The 16540-nt window shown below is 38.0% G+C and overlaps 1 protein-coding gene across 5 annotated transcripts in view; it reads left to right on the top strand.

Moving 5' to 3' along the window:
• Positions 1 to 15827, top strand: part of PRCP (prolylcarboxypeptidase) — a 73251-nt gene extending 57424 nt beyond the window's left edge. For 3 of the 5 annotated variants that reach the window (XM_027083526.1, XM_027083524.1, XM_027083525.1), the window contains exons 8-10: positions 4843 to 5007; positions 5953 to 6140; positions 14711 to 15827. In XM_027083526.1, the coding sequence (XP_026939327.1) occupies positions 4843 to 5007; positions 5953 to 6140; positions 14711 to 14927 (570 nt within the window). In that variant the 3' untranslated portion in view covers positions 14928 to 15827. The remainder of the gene's footprint in view (positions 1 to 4842; positions 5008 to 5952; positions 6141 to 14710) is intronic. The other 2 variants (XM_027083528.1, XM_027083527.1) reach the window with 2 other exon arrangements.
• The last annotated feature ends 713 nt before the right edge of the window (positions 15828 to 16540 follow it).

The raw sequence follows: 16540 nt of genomic DNA, 5'->3' as shown, positions 1-16540 counted from the left end.
TGTGGCATTCTTATGTAGTTTTGGTATCAGGGTAATTCTGGCCTTGTAAAATGAACTTGGAAGTGTTCCCTCCTTTTCTATTTTTTTGGAAGAGTTTAGGAAGGATTGATATTACTTCTTCCTTGAATGTTGGTAGAATTCACCTGTGAAACCATCAGGTCCTAGACTCTTGTTTTTTTGAAGGTTTTTGTTTACTGATTCAATCTCCTTACTAGTATTCAGCCTGTTTGGATTTTCTGTTTCATCATGATTCAGTCTTTTTTTTTGGCTGTACTGCACAGCATGTGAGATCTTAATTCCCCAACCAGGGATTGAACCTGTATCCTCTGCAGTGGAAGTGTGGAGTCTTAACCCCTGGACTGTCAGGGAAGTCCCCCATGATTCAGTCATGATAGGCTGCATGTTTCTAGGAATTTATGCATTTCTTCTAGGTTGTTGAATTTGATGACATATAATTGTTTATAGTACTCTGTTATGATCCTTTGTATTTCTGTGGTATCAGAAATACATAGGATCTGTAGTATCTGTAGTATCTCCTCTTTCATTTCTGATTTTATTTATTTGAGTTCTCTCTCTTTTTCTTGGTCACTCTGGCTAAAGATTTGCTAATTTTATTTTTCAAAATCCAGGTCTTAGTTTTATTAATTTTTTTTCTATTGCCATGCTCCAGACTGCAGTGTTTCCTGGAGGGGAGCTTTACACGTGTCTGGTGCCCTGGCTTTTATGTCTGGCACCCCAGTTTTTGTGGCTCCCACCCAGGGGACACCCCTTGATCACCTGGCTCTGGTGGCTGGGGGGTTGGGTCTTACATTCCTGAGTCCCATGGGACTGTGCTATTGGAGCTCTGGTTCTTGTCAGGCTGCCACCCTCAGGGCACTGCATAGACAGCAGACTGAGGTACACCCCCTAGTCTTTTTGTGAAGGAGACTTCTTTGCTTGTTTGGAGCTTCTGCCTGAGGGGCAGGCTTCAGGTTTAACATGTATTTAGTGGCCTGCAAAGCTGCTCTTAAGGGATGTAGGCCATGGATGCCATCTTGGTGCTTTCCCTCTGCCTTGCTTCAGCTTGCTGATATCACCTAGAAAAGAGCTTATACACTCATCTGGAGCCCTGTTTTTTGTGACTGCCCAGTGGACACTTCCAGATCACCTGACTCTGGTGGCCAACAGGGCTTATGCTTGCAGTCCCACAGCACTGTATATATTTGCATACTTTTAAAAGCTAGTGCTTGAGGGTCTGGCTTCTAGTCATCCTGAATGAAAGGGCTAAGATCCTCCCTTTTGGGATGCTGACAGGTTTTGGCATGTCCTCAACTACTTGGAGTTATTAAAAATATAATAGGCTGCTTGGATAAGCACAAAGGTTTGCAAGACACCCAAGAGCTAAGGCAGGGTTGAACAACAAGGGTCATCTCCTACACGAGGCCACTCCTTCATGACTGGGAGAGGTGGTTTTTTCTATTATATAGAAACTAACACAGAGAGTCAAACAAAATGAAGAAATGGAGGAATATGTTCCAAATGAAAGAACAAGATAAAACCTCAGAAAAAAATCTTAATGAGAGTGATATTAATTTACCTGATAAAGAGTTCAAAGTAATGGTCATAAAGATGCTCACTGAACTGGGGAGCAAGAATGGATGAACACAGAATTTCAGCAAAGAGATGGAATATATAAAAAAAGTACCGCATAGAAGTCACAAAGCTGAAGAATACAATAACTGAAAAAAATTACACTGGAGGGGTTCAACAGCAGATTAGATGAAACAGAAGACAGGATCAGTCAACACAAAGACAGGGCAGTAGGACTTACCCAGTCAGAGCAGCAGAATGAAAAAAAGTGAAAATAGCTTAAGGGACTTATAGACTAACATTTACATCAGGTGGTCTAACGTTCACATCATAGGGTTCCCAGAAGGAGAAGAGAGAGAGAGAAAGGGCAGAAATCTTATTTGAAGAAATAATAGGTGAAAGCTTCCCTAATCTTCCAGATCCAGGAATCCCAGAGTGTTCCAAATAAGAGGAATCCAAACAGACCCATACCAAGACACATTATAATTAAAATGTCAAAAGTTAAATACAAGGAGAAAATATTAAAAAACAACAAGAAAAAGCAATTTGTTACAGGCAAGGGAGCTCCCATAAGACTATGAGCAGATTTTTTAGCAGAAACTTTGCAGGCCAGAAGGGAAAGACACACTATATAAGGTGCTGAAAGAAAAAACCTTTCAACTAAGAATACTCTACCTGGCAGTTATCATTTAGAAGTGAAGGAGAGATAGAGTTTACCAGACAAGCAAAAGCTAAAGGAGTTCATCACCATTAAACCAGCCTTATAAGAAATGTTAAAAGGTACTTCTTTAAACTGAAAAGAAAGGGCACTAAGTAGTAACAAGAACTCATATGAAAGAATAAATCTCACTGGAAAGGCAAATATATAGTAAAGGTAGTGGATTAATTACTTACAAAACTAGTATGAAGGCCAAAAAAATCAAAGGTAGTAAAAATAACTATGATTACAGTAACTTGTTAAGGATATACAAAAGAAAAAGATGTAGAATGTGACTTCAGAATTATAAAATGGGGGAGTAATAATGTTGAGCTTTTCAGTGGGCTCAAACTTAAGTTGTTATCAACTTAAAATAGACTTTTATCGATATAAATTGTTATATGTAAGCCTCATGGTAACCACAAAACAAAAACTTATAGTAAATATACAAAAGATAAAGAGAGAGGAATATAAACATACCACTAAAGAAAGTCATCAAGCCACAGAGGAAGAGAGCAAGAGACAAAGAAAGAAAGGAGCTAGAGGAGCTACATAAACAGCCAGAAAACAATGAACAAAATGGCAATAAGCACATATATATTAATAATTAGTTTAAATGTAAATGGACCGAATTCTCTAATCAACAGACATAGAGTGGTTGAATGAATAAAAAACCAAGACCCATCAATATGTTGCCTATAAGAGACTCACTTTAGATGTAAGGACACGAACAGACTGAAAGTGAAGGCATGGAAAATGATATTCCATGCAAATGGAAACCAAAAGAAAGCTGGGGTAGCTATACTTATATTAGACAAAATAGACTTTAAAATAAAGACTATAATGATATACAAAACAGTGTGTTACATAATGATAAGGGAGTCAATTCAACAAGAATATATAACATTTGTAAATATTTTTGTGCCCAACATAGGAGAACCTAAATATGTAAAGCAGATATTAACAGACCTAAAGGGAGAAATAGACAGCAGTACATGAACAGTAGGGGACCTTAATACCCCACTAACATCAATAGATAGATTATCCAGGCAGAAAATCAATAAGGAAACATTGATTTTAAACAGCACGTTAGACTAGATGGACTTAACAGGTATTTATAGAACATTCTATCTCAGAGCAACAGAATATACATTCTTCTCAAGTACACATAGAACATTTTCTAAGATAGATGAAATGTTAGGCCACAAACAAGTCTTAGTAAATTTAAGAGGATTGAAATCATATGAAGCATCATTTCCAACCACAGTGATATGAATCTAGAAATAAATTACACAAAGGAAACTGGAAAATTCACAAATATTTGGAGATAAAGCAACATGCTATTGAACAACCAATGGGTCAAAGAAGAAATTAAAAGAGAAATTTAAAAACTACCTTGAGACAAATGAAAATGGAAATGTAACATACCAAAATTTATGGGATGCAGCAAAAACACTTCTGGGAGGGAAGTTCATAGTGATAAATGCCTACCTCAAGAAAAGTCTCTAATAAACAATCTAAATGTACACCTCAAGGAACTAGAAAAAGAACAAGTGAAGCTCCAAGTCAGTAGAAGGAAAGAAATAAAGATTAGAGCAGAAATAAATGAAATATAGACTGTATACTTCAGCTTTAACATCACTATCTAGAGTTCAATATTTGTTTATAAATTTTTTGAGGTAAAATTTACATACAAATTGTGTGTTGTTTGTTGTATAGTCCAGACCCCTATGAAGATAAGAAATATTTTCATAACCTTGAAATTTCCCCATGTCCCTGACTAGTCAGTCCTGCCTTCGCTCCCAACCCCAAGTGTTACCTGTGACTTTTAGCTCTGATTATAGTCGAGTGTTAGGAGTATTTTGAACTGGGGAGCTGCCTGATATGCTTCTTATAATGTTACAGATGTAGGAGCTTGGTGTAGTTTTTCCAAAAGAAATTTCATAAATTTTGCATTTTCATAAAAATATAGTCATTCATTCAGCAAACATTTAGCTGCCAGATGCCTTGCTAAGTACCATGGGAGACATTCTGGAATCAAATGAGTGCGGTACCAGCTCTGATAGAAATAAGCACAGGATGAGGAGGCACAAAGAAGGGAGTGATTTAGTTCTCCCTGACTTGAGGGCATAGGCAACAATAGCCTCATAGAGGAGGTGACACTTGAGCTGCGTTGAAGAAGATGAGTTGGTGTTTGCCAGGCAATAGTGGAGTGGGAAAAGGGCATTTCAGTGTGAGCGAAGGCAGTGAGGAGGGAAAGAAGTTGGTGTGGTGGGAATGGTTTTGCTAGGCTGGAGCAAAGGCTGCAGAAGATAAACCTAGAGTGGTTAAGTGGGGAGGACTTTGCATACCATGCAAATGACTTTGGTTTATTTCTGTAGTTTGGGGAGTAATTTGAAAGGTTTATTCATTTATGAAGGTGGTTATATGCAATAGATAGAAATTGTCAGGCAATGCCGTTAGATGCTTAAGATTGTTTTATGATCAAATCAACTCATATTTCTTCTTTGTTTTATTAAACTGTAATTTTATATTTTTATTCGACTCTTCTCCCTTTTATCTCTCTAAAATGACAGGTAGTGTGCCAGTATTTGAAAAATCCCAATGTATCTGATACATGGCTGCTGCAGAATATTTTCCAAGCTCTGAATGTATATTACAATTATTCGGGCCAGGCGAGATGCCTGAATATATCAGAGACAGCAACCAGCAGTCTGGGAGCCCTGGGTTGGAGCTATCAGGTAAGTGTGTATATTTCCCCAAGCGGAACTTACTTTTCACTGATATGGTTGTGCTATAACAGAGAATTTGCAAGATTTTATCACCTGGATCCAAATCTGAGTTCTATTACCTTATACTTTGAGACTATGGATAAGTTTCCTCATTCATACATTCATTAAATACCAATTCCATTTTTTTTTTATTTTACTGAAGTAAAGTTGATTTACAATGTTGTGTTAATTTCTGCTGTACAGCAAATTGACTCAGTTATACATATATATATTCTTTTTCATATTCTTTCCCATTATGGTTTGTCACAGGATATTGAATATAGTTCCCTGTGCTATAGAGTAGGACCTCGTTGTTTATCTGTCTTATATATACTATATATACTAGTTCAGTTTGGTATTTAATCATCACAGAATATATTCTGAGTACTTACCACAAGTCAGGCACTTTTCTAGGCTCCAGAGACACAAAGGTAAATGAGATACGATCTAATCATCAAATATAGCTTGGTGGAAATGATAGGTAACTAAACTAATGGTTACAATAGATCTTGGTAAGTCCCATAAAGGTAGCATTTTATGGACATAGAAAAGAAGGGGGAGTCTAACTTGATTCTGTCTGAGCCTCCATTCATTCCTTCATCTGTACAATGAGACTAGTAATAATAATAGTAATACTTTCCTCCAGAGTTGTTTTGAGGATTAAATGTGATAATAGATGTGAAATGAAGCAGTTTGCAAAGAAGGAATGTATAGCCCCAACTTCTGTGACTTCTCAGCTGAGCCTTTCCAGGAATAATGAGAGGTGGTATGGCATAAAGAACAGGGGCTCTGAAGCCAGACTCCCTGAGTTCAAACCCTGGCTTTACTGCTTACAGGCTGTATGATCTTGGTCAATTTCTTCAACATTTTATGTCTCATCTTCTCACTGGAATCTCTCCTGGTTTGCTTTTTCAGACCTGCACAGAAATGGTCATGCCCTTCTGTTCTAATGGTATTGATGACATGTTCGAACCTCACTCGTGGAACTTTAAGGAATTTTCTGATGACTGTTTTAAACAGTGGGGTGTGAAACCAAGGCCCTCTTGGATCCCTACTATGTATGGAGGCAAAAACATCAGTTCACACACGAACATCATTTTCAGGTGAATTTTTGCTGATCCAAAGAAAACTTTGGTTGACGGAGACATTTTTAGAATAGCTGAGAAAAGAGAACCAGGAAAATGCTGCACAGTTACAACAATATAGAATACAGCAGTGGTATCCATCATGTTTTTCTACTTCTTGAAAGACAGAGGATGCTGAGAGGTGATATGAATTTTTGCTCTATTACCAGTATGCTTAAAGGCTTAAAAACAACAGCAGCAAAGTTAAAATATTAAAAAAATACTCTCCAACACAAAGTGAAGCATCATCTGTTGTTCTCAATTTGTGTTACTATTGTTATCAATGATAATAAAAAATTTTAATATATATTTAACAAACACTTTTGAAGTGCCCACTCTGTTCTGTCCCAGACACTGTATGAGGCACTTTAAATAAATTACTTAATTCAATTCTCACAACAACCCTTGGAAGCAGTTTTTATAGTCCCTTTTTTACTGAGGAGAAAAATGAAGGTCACTGTGAGCAGTCACTTGCCAAAACTCATCCAGCTTTGTTTTAGTTACCAAGTGATAAAGTCAGTTTGCAACCTTGGTGTGTCTGACTACAAAACCCGTGTTTGTTCTTCTGTTACACTGCTGCACTAGTAGTGTCATATTTGGTATTGGTTCACGTTGGAGTTAATTGAGTAGACTCTATGTGTCTGATTGCAACTTCAAAATTTCCATGTTTTGGCTTGAATATTAGGTTGTTAGTTATTAAAATAGCAACCATTTAATTAAAAATTTCCCCAAATCTATATGGAGATAGTAGAGAGATACCTGTACATATCCCTTAAACGGGACCTATTGTTTAAATTGTAAATGTCATTCTTTTACAAACTCTTCTAAACAGAGTTACATTTGACCTTCTAGACATGGCCAATAGCTTTTAGGAGTGAGGAATGCTGTTTTGACTGAAGGATCACTCTCTGGGTTTAGGCCAGTGGCACTGCCCATTTTGCAAAAGAGCCTCTGTCTTATTGGGTTCATGCTATTTTCTCACTCAGTAGGGTACCTGCCCCCACTGTATGGAAAACTTAAAGATTCTTTTTAATTTCCTGAAATTGTTTTCCTTGTCCTCAATAGGAGTCTGCAAAACTATACTTTTCATCTCAACCTTATGAAGTGACAGTTGAGCAAATAAGTATATTTAAGGTATTTAAGGAAACTGCCAAGTTAGGATGTTTGAAATCAGGAAAACATGAAAGGACTGAGAGGACTGAAAAAGGCTTACCTATAAGCCTTGGGTGTCCAAGGTCATCTTTGTTGCCTCAGAGGAGGAAGTACTTTGTCATGTTCTTGTTTTTCTTTAGGACCTTACCTCCAAGTAGTATTTGTATGGATTTCTCTAGCGTGCTGATGCTGTAAGCTCAAATCTGAAGTTCAAGTTGAATTGTAAAGTGGAGTCTTTAAATCCTTATATAAAGGTTTTAATATCTGAGTTTTCGTCAAATACATTATCCTTTTTTATTGGATTCATCCATTACAGATGAGTATTTTAGTGATCCATTTGTCCTTTTATACTGTTTTCCTCAGGGTATCAAAATAACAATCGTCATCATCATCATCATCATCATCGGTGGAAAGGATAGATTTTGTGAAAAAAGGTTGAGGAGTAGAACTGAAGCCAGTAGGTGGAAATTATGGCTCAGTGTTAAAAACTTCTAGCTCAGTGTAAGAAAGGACTTCCTAACAGAGTTGTGCAAAGGCAGAATGAGCTGTCTTAAATTACTTAAGCTCTTTGACCCTCAGTTTTCTCTTCTGTAAAATCACCCACAGAGTTGTTGTGATGCTTAAAAAATTTAACCTAGTGAAGTACTTGGCCCAGACCCAGCAAATATATATGCTCAAAAAATGTACGTTGAATGAATAAATGGAAGTATACTCTCAGCCTGTACTTTACCTTCTAGCCAACAGGGGACTTATCTGTCCCTGAATGTCCTTTCCTTCCCCTTTTTTCTTTTTCCTAAGGCTCGGGCATCCTCCAAGAAACCTTCCCTGACACCTCCAGGGAGGTTAGGTTTCCCCCACACACTTAGCTCCGCTAAGGCCTGTGACTATCCCTTAGCGCCCTGTGTGGAAATTATCTGTTCGTGTTTCTATCTGCCCCATGAGACTGTAAACTTCTCAAAGACAGAGACTTTGTCTTAATCATCTCTGTGCCTTTAGCACCTGCTACAGTGACTGGCACAGAGTGAATGCCTAATATGTTTGATAAGGATGAGGAATGATATAAAGCTCAGAAAGGCTTCAGAGGCATGTGAAAGTTTAAAGGCAGAACTATATGAAAATGCTGGTTTATCTTTGTGCAGTGGCAAGACTACTTTTAAAAAGAAATCTTTTCCCATATGCTGCTAGGTGTGAAGAATTCAATGTAAAACTTAAGTTATTTAAAAATTCAAAATTCTGCTGCTTTTCTGAAGAAAGCATATTCTGAAAGTAAAAGAGCAGCTTTAGGTGTGTCTGTTCTGTCTACTTAGTGGCCATCAGCTAGAAAACATTACTGGTTGATGAGTAAGAAAATGTCCAAGGAACCATGTGGAAAGTGTATTTTATGTTCATGCTTCTCTCAAGTCACCTCACACAAATCCAACTGTGACTGCTTTTCTGGTTAGAAAATTCAGTCTGTTTTTAATGGTTGGATTAGAGATTTGCCAGTTAAGAGCTTGGGCTTTGAAGTCAGGGAGACCTGGGTGCCATTCTGCTTCTACCCTGAATTAGCTGCGTGGCCTCAGGCAAATTGCCAATTTTTATGAGTTAGAAATAATGACTACCTGCCAGAGTTACTTCGAGGAGTAGATAGATTATCATAGAAGTGAGCACTGTGAGGGCAGAGGTTTTGTCTGTTCATGGTTAAGTCACCTGTACCCAGTCAGTACCTGACACATAGTAGGCACTCAGTAAATGTGTTGAATGAATGAGGATTTAATAGTAGCTATTAATAGTTCCATTTCAGCAATTTTCTTATTCCACAGTGGTTTTGTTGGAAGGATTTATTTTTTTCCCCAACTCCAGTTGGTAAGAAATTATCTTACAAATGGTCATTTTCAGTTATTTAAATATAAATTCAAAAAGGAGTCTCTGAGAAGCTGGTTACTTTAACATCATTTCTCAGGCAAATTAATTGTTGCCAGCAATTAAGTGAGGCTCACTGTTGGGAATTTTATCCAGGCATCTAGATTCTCTCATGAAAGCCAGTATTTTTTTTTCCTGTAAATTTCCCAGTGACTGGTTTAGCTTTCACATGTCTAGAACCAAGAAATTCAAGTCCATGTGCATCTTAGGTCTCTCAGCAACTCCAAACACTGTTGCTAAGCCACTAGGCTGATTCAGATGACCTTTTAAATCAAATGCAGTTTGCTTATTATGTGGCTGTTGGGATAGCTTTTTTGTTTTGCAAATAATGGAGAGTTTCCTATCTGGGTTGGTCCTGTCAAATTGCAATAATGATAAAGGCCATTTGTTCACTTAAGAGAATCCAACCCCTTGTGTAGTTTACTTTAAAAATTTATCTCATAGTTGAAAACTAAGGCTCCTATTTTGCATGTGAGTTTTTCCTCTTGTTTTTAACAAAACCCGCCAAAAAAAGTACATTTTTGGAGTGATTTTTTTCCCCCAAGAATGATGTTGTTAAGTTGCAATTGAATTAATTTTTTTAAGAAGAAAAATGTGGTTAAAAGTGTGGTGAGGGTAGAACAGGGGTTTTAAACTTGTATTTCAAATACACATGTATTTAACGTACCTAAATGCATATTTCTTTTTTAATTTGTACATTTACCTAGAAAATTGATTGCATTAGTTTTCTGACCAAATTTCTGTGAGAAATGCTATTGCATCCCTTTTCATCATTCATTTACCTCTCAGAAGTATTAACACTTCTTATGCTTACAGAATATGATAATAACTCTAATAATGCTGCACATTCATGTGTTTTATAGTTTATACCTGATTTCCACATATATTATTCAACTTGGGCCTCACAATATCTCTGTGAGTGAGGGGCATTATCTTTCAAAAAATTTTTTTTGGTAATATACATGAGAATTGAGGTTCAGAGGGGTCAGGTGACTTACCCAAAGTCATGTGGCTTAATAGGGTATAAAACTTAGGTCTGCTGACTTAGTTCATTGTTTCTTGCCAGTATTACACATAACTGAAGGTCAGTCTCTCTATATTTATATGAATCACTTAGGTGAACTCTGCTTTCCCATGTAAAAAGTACTGAAGTGATTTACATGTTCCTAAACTTGCATGCGTGTATTTATAGATCTATTTTGTGTAGGGCATCTGATGTAAGGCCACAAATAACTACATACATTCTTTTTTCATTCATTCGATAAATATTTGTATGGCTCCTACTGTGTGCCAGGTGCTGAAGATACAGTAATAAAACAGACAAAAAGCCCTGCCCTTGGGGAGTTCTAGTTTGAGAGATGGATAATGAACAAGATAGCACTTATAAGCATGTTAGAAGGAGATAAGTGCTAAGGGAAAAAAAAATAAGGGGAAGAGGGTTATGAAATCTTGGTGGGGGTGGGGAGAAGTTTGAAGTTTTAGATGAGGTGACTAAGGAAGACCTCACCAAGGGGTGACTTTTGTTTTTGTTTTTTTGTTTTTTTTTGTGGTTATGCGGGCCTCTCGCTGCCGTGGCCTCTCCCGTTGCGGAGCACAGGCTCCGGACGCGCAGGCCCAGCAGCCATGGCTCATGGGCCCAGCCGCTCCGCGGCATGTGGGATCCTCCCGGACTGGGGCATGAACCCGTGTCCCCTGCATCGGCAGGCGGACTCTCAACCACTGCGCCACCAGGGAAGCCCAGGGGTGACTTTTGAATAGTGATGTGGAGGAAGGAGCTAGCTAGCCACGAGTTCGGTGGGCTAAGAATACTCCAAGCAGAGAGGTAAGCAGAGGCAAAGGCCTTGAGAGGTAAATGTCCCACAGCATGTTCTCCTCCAGGTAGGAGGAGAAGGTCAGTGTGAGAAGGTCAGTGTGGCTGGAGTGGAGTTAAGGAGGGAGAGAGTAGCAGGAGATGAAATCAGAGAGGCAGGAAGGGCCCAGATCATTTAGAGACTTGTAGGTCCTGCATGTTTGGTTTTTACTCTGAAGGAAATGGGAAAACTTGGAGTGTTTTAAGCAGGGGAGTGACAGAATCTGATTCAGATTTTAACAGCATCAAATTGGCTGCTGTATTGATATTAGATCGCAGGGAGACAAGAGTAGAAGCAGGAAGATCAGTTAAAAGGCTCTTCAGCTGGGTTTCCCTGGTGGCGCAGTGGTTGAGAGTCTGCCTGCTGATGCAGGGGACACGGGTTTGTCCCCCGGTCTGGGAAGATCCCACATGCCGCGGAGCGACTAGGCCCGTGAGCCATGGCTGCTGAGCCTGCGCATCCGGAGCCTGTGCTCCGCAACGGGAGAAGCCACAACAGTGAGAGGTCCGCGTACTTAAAAAAAAAAAAAAAAAACTTAGACCAGAGCAGTGGCAGTGGGGTGGTGAGAAGAGTTCAAATTCTGGGTATGTTTGAATTTATAGCTGACAAGATTTGTCGACAGATTAGATATGAAAGAGAGATTAAAAAGTAACAAGTTTTTGGCCCAGCAACTGGAAAGATAAGGTTGCCATTGACAGAGATTGGGAAGATAGTGGCAGGGCTGGTTGGGAGTTGGAGAGTATAAAGAGCTCTGTTTTGGACCTGAAAGCTTGAGATGTCTCGTTAGACTGCCATGTAAAAATGTCAAGTATATAATTGAATATTGGTCCTGAAGTTTAGGGGAAAGGTCCTGGCTAAAGATATTATTTGATAGTCATTTGTGTATAGATCGTACTTATAGATGATAGGGTTTTTCTTAAATGATTATGCAAATTATGGAAATAATTTCATATGTCTGATAATATGACCTTGAAGATTTGTTATTTCAGGCTTTGTAACAATATCAGCAAAATAGAATGTGCATTAAACAAATGTCAGAACACACATTAAAATGTTCTGTAAGTGATTTCAAGTGATTTATAGATAGACATACCAAGAGGTGCTGTACAGGGAAAAGTGACCTAATACCTACCATGGGCCAGGTACTTAAATCCAGCTGTTTCAGCCCCTGTTATATCCTGAGGAATCTAAGCTTCCATGAGATTAGTAAGATGAGAGGCAGACCTGGGACTGGAACCCAGGTGTGTCTGATCCCGAAGTTTGTGCTCTTCTTACTCTGCACCACACAAGCCAAGATGGTATGTGCTGTTGATTTCCAACAGCAATCATGTGTCCATGAAATGCAATGTGTAGTATAAAATGAGCGTTGGAATAGGCTTACAAGATCTGAGTTTGTATCTCAGAGGCTTGATTTGAGTAAGCCGTCTAACTTCACTAGGCATTAGTTTTCTCATCTCTAAGAGTTGTAATTAAACCTACCTCACATGGTTGATATAATGTGAGGTCAAATATGAAAGGCTTTGTAAACTTTAAACCAGTCAGAAATTGACAAACTGATCTTAAAATTCATCTAAAAATGCAAGGGACCCAGAATAGCTAAATCAATCTTGAAAAGGAAGAACAAATTTGAAGAACTCATACTTCCGGATTTCAAACTTTGTATGAAGCTACCGTAATCAATACAGTGTGATACTGGCATAAACATAGACATATAGATCAGTGGAAGAGAATTGACAGTCTAGAAGTCAGCCCTTATCTGTGTGGTTAATTGATTTTTGACAAGAATGCTAAGACAATTCATTGAGGAAAGAATAGTTTTTTTTAAGAAATGATGCTGGGAAAACTGGATATTCACAGGCAAAGAATAAAGCTGGATCCCTATTTCATACTATACAAAAAAATTAACTCAAGATGGATCAAATGATTTAATTGATAATTCAATTTAAAACTGAGCAAGGATCTGAGTAGACATTTTTTTCAAAAAAGATATACAAAAGGCCAGTCAGCACATGAAAAAAATTCTCAATACCATCAGTCATTTGGGAAATGCAAATCAAGACCACAATGAGATTCCATTTCACACCCACATAGGATGACTATAATCAAAAAGACACATAATAAATGTTGGTGAGGATACAGAGAATTTAGAACCCTCAGATGTAGTTTGTGGGAGTATAAAATAGTGCAGTCACTTTGGGAAACAGTTTGGCAATTCATCAAAAGGTTAAGTCATTATATATCCCAGAAATTCCGTTCCTAGTTATATACCCAAAAGAAATGAAAATATTCATCCATGTGAAAACTTGTACACAAATGTTCATAGGAGTAATATTCATAATAGCCAAAAAGTGGAAACAACACAAATGTGCATCTGATGAATGGATAAATAAATGTGGCATATCCATATACAATAGAATATTTTTGGCAATAAAAAGGAAAAATGTACTGATACGTGCTACAACATGGATGAAACGAAAATATGTCAAAGTGAAAGAAGCCAATCACAGAAAACACCCATTATATAATTCCATTTATATGAGATGTCCAAAATAGGCAAATCTATAGAGATAGAAAGTAGATTAGTGCTTGCCTGGGGCTGAGAGTGAGGGGAAGTAGTAGAGGGGAATGGGGATTTGACTGCCAGTGAGTATAGGTTTCTCTTGGGGGTGATGAAAATGTTCTAAAATTGATCGTGATGATGGTTGCACATCTCTGAATACACTAAAAAACATTGAATTTGTACGATATAAGTGTCCCTTTTGTGGGAGATGAATTATAGCTCAACAAAGCTGTTAACAAATATTATTAGGGATGCTGTCTGTGTTTGTATTGGCTTTTTTTTCAGCTAAACTAAATATCCTGTTTCAATAACTGATCCTGTTTACATCATTCTGAAATGTGTTGTGTGAACCAGCCAGGACTAATAACCTAATAGCATTTCCTTAATTTTAAAGCTAATGTAAAATGAGTATCTTGAGTAATGCCCAAAAGTTCTGATTCTAGATTCAGAGCAGTTTTTTCAGTCCTACCGCCCTATTTCCCAAAGTACTATACTAAGAGGGACATTTTTTTTAAAAAAATGGTTTGTTTTCTTAAAGAGCCAAGAGATAATTAACATTTTTAAATATGGAAATTTTTCTTTATCACTTTGGTATTTGGGTCTTAGGAAAGAAGGAGACTGGCTTTAATTGAAAGACTCCTATGTGCCTGACACTTATTAAACATATCCACATGTAGCATCTGATTTAACCCTTGAAGCAACCTTATGAGGTAGGCCTTGTTAACTCTACTTTACAGATAAGGAGACTGAGTCAGGTAACTTGTGTAAGGTCATACAGCTTTTGAGTGATGAAGCCAGGATTGGAATTCAGTCTTCTAAATTCCAAGTCCCAGTACAATCTAGGTTGATTCATGGGGCATCACCTTCAGTCTTCTCTGGTCCTATTTCTGTACCTGCTTGCAGAAATATTGTCAAACTCCAGGATAAAGCACCTTTCTATATGACAGATTAAATCCTCAGATCAAATCCCCCAGGTTATAAGCTTATAATTTTAGGTGTTATGCCTATAGTAGGTTTCTCCTATCTTATATTTGTGTAGATATAAAAAACTAATAATCTGTTTTTTTTTTCTTTCCCTCACTTAGCAATGGTGAAATAGACCCGTGGTCAGGAGGTGGAGTAACTAAGGATATTACAGACACCTTACTTGCGATCGTCATCCCAGAGGGAGCGCATCATCTAGATCTCCGAGCCAACAATGCCTTTGATCCCGTCACTGTGCTATTAGCCCGCTCCTTGGAAGTGAGACACATGAAGCAGTGGATCAAAGATTTCTATGCAAGTCTGGGAAAGATGCACTGAGTAACGTTAGATCATTTTCAGTTTCTTCTTTTAAGTTCATTCCACCCACACTTCCATTCACTTTGGTTTTCTGTACATAATTACTTTCCCTTGTTTATTAGATTTGGTGTGGTGAAGGTTGAGACAGAAGAGAACGTGATGGTGGTGATAGCAGCCATCCAATGACCTGAGTCCTTGCCATCTTTGTGCCACCTCCAGGAAGAATTTCTTCATGACAGCTTTCCCACACCATCAGTGGCCTTGATAACTAGAGCAGAGTATTGACTGCCTTTCACAAGAGGGGGGAGTCACTTCCTTGGTTTCTCTGAAAGCAGGGATTTATTGGTTTCGAAGTTGAAGTCTCTTTGGCCCATTTGTCACTAGCCCCTCTTCTACTTTCCCAAAAGGAAAAGCAGAAGATGGATAAAAATGATGTAATTGCAGCTGGTAGGAAGGATATCCAGTGCCAAACCAGGAAATGGGAACCATTTCTTTTGTGCTTGATTTAATGACTTTGAACTGTGCTGTAAATAAAGAATAGGGCTGGACCTTATACCTGTGTGTTGCTTCTGAAGCTCACTCCAGCTGTTGGGAATGCTGTGTGTGCTGGGCTTGGCTGTTTTTGTAAAGTCCTTTAATTTTCTCTCTTCTATTTGGCAGCTTTTCTTAGTTCTGGGATATTTGCCACCATGGTACTGCCAGTAAGAAATCTGGCCTTTTTCTGCTCCATTTCTCTTTGTTTCTGAGGTCAGTTTTGTGGTAGTTTGGTCAGGTTTTGCCAGTTTAGGAAAATGACTCTGTTTTCCTTTTCTTTTTACATCTGAGCAGGTTATATTCTGTGGTTACTGATGATACTTCAGTAAGAAGCCTTTAAAAACTGATGAATCAGCTATTCAGAAGGCAAAATACAATTATGTTCAGCATTTTGGTTTTTTAATTTTATTTTCTGGTGATTGTTATGCTGTCATTAAAGCCAGAAGTGTCAGGACACTAAGAGGCAGGTGCACAAGAACTTTTCTGTATGGCTTCCAAAAGACAAGCTGACTAATTCATGCAGGCAGCATATTTGACATTAATAAATGGCTGAGCCATTCCTATTTCCAAGGGGTTGGCTTCTTTCAAGCAGTTCTTACACTGAGACCTTTCTTCAGAAGAGCTTTTCTAGGATAACAAATAGGGTTGGATCAAAACCTTTCAGGGACAGAGAGAGAGACTAACAGTTTCTACTCTGTTGAAAGATTTCTTTTCCCTTGTTTCCTTTTATTTTCTCTCAGTTTTTTTTTTTCTTCACTCTGCCTTGGGAACATTTTCTGCTTTTTAAAAACTGTATCTTGAGCTTGAGTATTTCTAAAGCACTTATTTTTTTTTATAAAATGCAGATATAATGTTCATTCTCGGGTGGGAGACTGAAATATTCCCCTTACTTTCCCTGGCATCTGGGAGATACGGAAAAATCTTTGTCTGGTTTCGGAAGCCTTCAGTTCTCATTGTGATAAGTTGTCCATCAAAGCATTTGGTCACTATTTTCATTTCAGCATCAGAGAAAAGTCTGCTGGGGTGGGAATTTAAGGGTCAAGACAATACTAGTTTTTATTCTTTGTCAACTAAGAAGTTATATAATGCAGGGTTTATGG

The sequence above is a fragment of the Aethalodelphis obliquidens genome, unplaced genomic scaffold (genome assembly GCF_003676395.1).
Source record: "Aethalodelphis obliquidens isolate GAN/ISIS:26980383/991018 unplaced genomic scaffold, ASM367639v1 scaffold50, whole genome shotgun sequence".
In the NCBI taxonomy this organism is placed as follows: domain Eukaryota; kingdom Metazoa; phylum Chordata; class Mammalia; order Artiodactyla; family Delphinidae; genus Aethalodelphis; species Aethalodelphis obliquidens.
This window is presented reverse-complemented; position numbering and strand designations above follow the sequence as displayed.